This window comes from Nansenia antarctica (genome assembly GCF_963989245.1).
Source record: "Nansenia antarctica genome assembly, chromosome: 10".
Lineage (NCBI taxonomy): Eukaryota > Metazoa > Chordata > Actinopteri > Argentiniformes > Microstomatidae > Nansenia > Nansenia antarctica.
Window position 1 is genome coordinate 8489490 of NC_137680.1, and position 2500 is coordinate 8491989.

General features: G+C 52.8%; 1 protein-coding gene across 2 annotated transcripts in view; it reads right to left on the reverse strand.

Moving 5' to 3' along the window:
- Positions 1–2500, reverse strand: part of nr4a3 (nuclear receptor subfamily 4, group A, member 3) — a gene marked incomplete at its 3' end in the record, with an annotated part of 20744 nt that overhangs the window by 15182 nt on the left and 3062 nt on the right. For both annotated transcript variants that reach the window (XM_080541315.1, XM_080541316.1), the window contains one exon: positions 220–1052. In XM_080541315.1, the coding sequence (XP_080397441.1) occupies positions 220–1050 (831 nt within the window). In that variant the 5' untranslated portion in view covers positions 1051–1052. The remainder of the gene's footprint in view (positions 1–219; positions 1053–2500) is intronic.

Sequence of the window (2500 nt, forward strand, 5' to 3'; positions counted from 1 at the left end):
TGATACATCAAACCAACACTCATTTTGTTGTTGACGATCGTATTAAACCCACTGGTCACTCCACGCCATGGGGGACCAGGAAGAGGTCATGAGGCGGAGAGAGAGAGGACACATACGTCATACGGAGGCGGTAAAGAAACAGAAGGAGGAGAGGAGGTCGAGACCGAGGAAGAGAGAGGGAGTGTGAGGAGGTCACCACGTGTGTCAGTTGGACCTTACCTTGAAGAAGCCTTTGCATCCCTCGCAGGTGCGGACCCCGTAGTGCTGGCAGGCAGCGTTGTCGCCACACACTGCACACGCGCCTTCCCCTGGGGGGCCGCGAGGGGGGGGCGAGGGCAGGCTGTCCCCTAACAGAGGGGCACAGGGACCTAGGGCCAGGGAGCGGAAGGCCAGGCTGCCCCCCCCAGCCCCGCGGTGAAGTTGGTACATGTGCTGCTCCAGGGGTGGGCCGTGGGCGTGGGGGGCCAAAGAAGAGGAGGAGGAGGAGCGAACCAGCCCTGCTGCCAACCCCTCGTACCCACCCACCGCTCCCCCACCGTGAGGGGGCGAGTGCTGGTAGAAGTGGGGGAAGCGAGGGGACTTGATAGAGCCAGACTCCAGGCCCGAACCCAGAGAGTGGGGGTGTGAGGGCGGTGCCAGGGAGTGTGGGGAGTCATCCCAGAGGAAAGAGGAGGTGCCGGGCTGGGGGGGCATGGAGGGAGTGGTGGGGGTGGAAGGGGGAGACTGTTTAAAGTACATAGCGGAGGAGGACATGGCCTCGTGGGGCGGGGCCGAGGGGTAACTCTCCTCCTCCTTCTTGATGACGGGCCTGTGAGAGGGCATCTGGTAGAGGCAGGAGGACTTGGGCTCGTAGCTCCCGTCTACGAACACGTTGAAGCTGGGCAGTGACGTGGTAGCTGCCGCTGAGATCTCACCCCCGCCCAGGTCCAGCTTGGTATAGTCTGGGGTCATGAGGTCAGAGCTATAACTGTCGCCCGGGTAACCGAAGGACTGGCTGGAGTAGGAGGAGCCTGGAGGGGCTGGCCCATACTGAGCCTGCACACAGGGCATATCTACAGAAAGAGAGGGAGAGGTGGGGAGAGGGAGGAGGGGAGAGAGGAGGACCGTTTTGTTTGGTTAATATTTTAAGTTCACTTGCCTCAGACATTCATGCATTTGATACCTGGTTATATACATGAATACACAAGTCTGGTGTCGGTAATGCCATTTCCTTCATTTAACACCGTGTTATATTAGCCAATCAGTGAAGAAAGTGGGAGAACACATTAGCCAGTGAGTGAGCAGCGGCAGGGGCTAAAAGCAGAAGTTAGTCTCCAGGATTAGATTTCCCCACAATCAGTCCTCCTGACCCAGTATCAGTAGTTAGTAGCCACTTCTACTTACTTAGAGGCAGGTTAGCATAACACACACACACACACACACACACACACACACACATTCTTACACACAATTCAGTCTTGAGAGAAGCATGGCTCATTCACCTTACTAAACTAAATAGGCCATGTGTGCGTGTGCGTTGTGCGTGTGCGTGTGTGTGCGCTTGTGTGTGTGTGTGTGTGCTGTTTCTTGCCCTTGTTAGTCTGTGGGTAAAGCAGATGAGGGGTCTTTAAATAATAATGGAACCCCACTGTGGTGCTGGATCCTCCCGATCAATGCCCTCTACAACAACCAGCCACGTCAGACAAACACACACACACACACACACACACACACACACACACACACACACAATTTAAAATGATGATGATGATGATGATGGTAATAATAATGATAATAATAATAATTAACTGATCAAATTGAATCCCATTGCCATTGAGATTCTTCACAAGTCTATTTGTGATACGACTTCGGCCGCAAGAAGCCCAAGAAGGCTGCTATCAGAAATGATGTGGTATGTCTTATCACAGAAGTCTCACGCACACGCGAGCGCAGAAAAACGATGTAGACAGCTGCTGTCGAGTTTAGAGAGGGAGATAAAGCACCCGAGCCTACGCAGGTCTTACCTGTGTGTGAGTGTGTGTGTGTGTGTGTGTGTGTGTGTGTGTGTGTGTGTGTGTGTGTGTGTGTGTGTGTGTGTGTGTGTGTGTGTGTGCGTGTGTGTGTGTGTGTGTGTGTGTGTGTGTGTGTGTGTAATCAGTCGAGAGTGGCAGCGCACCCAGGGTTTGCGATGTTTGCTCATCGCTCTCGAGCCAGGAACTGTCAACAGCGCGCGGCTCTCATTGACGCTCTGCGCGCGCTGTGCCGTAATCGCCCCTATTCCCAGCGCGTCATATTTATTTAGTCAAATATGACTTATAAATGCTGTAGCCTACTCCTCCCTTTCAACAATTGCATACATTCACCATCAAAGCACCCAATAAATGCACACGAACCTCCGAAACTACGCAGAAACCGCAGTTGTGCAAATGCGCACACAGCAATAGGTTAATTGAATTAATGTTGATTTGGTTCAGTCATTATTTTGATATGGATAGTCTGTGCAAATCATCTGTTGGCCTAT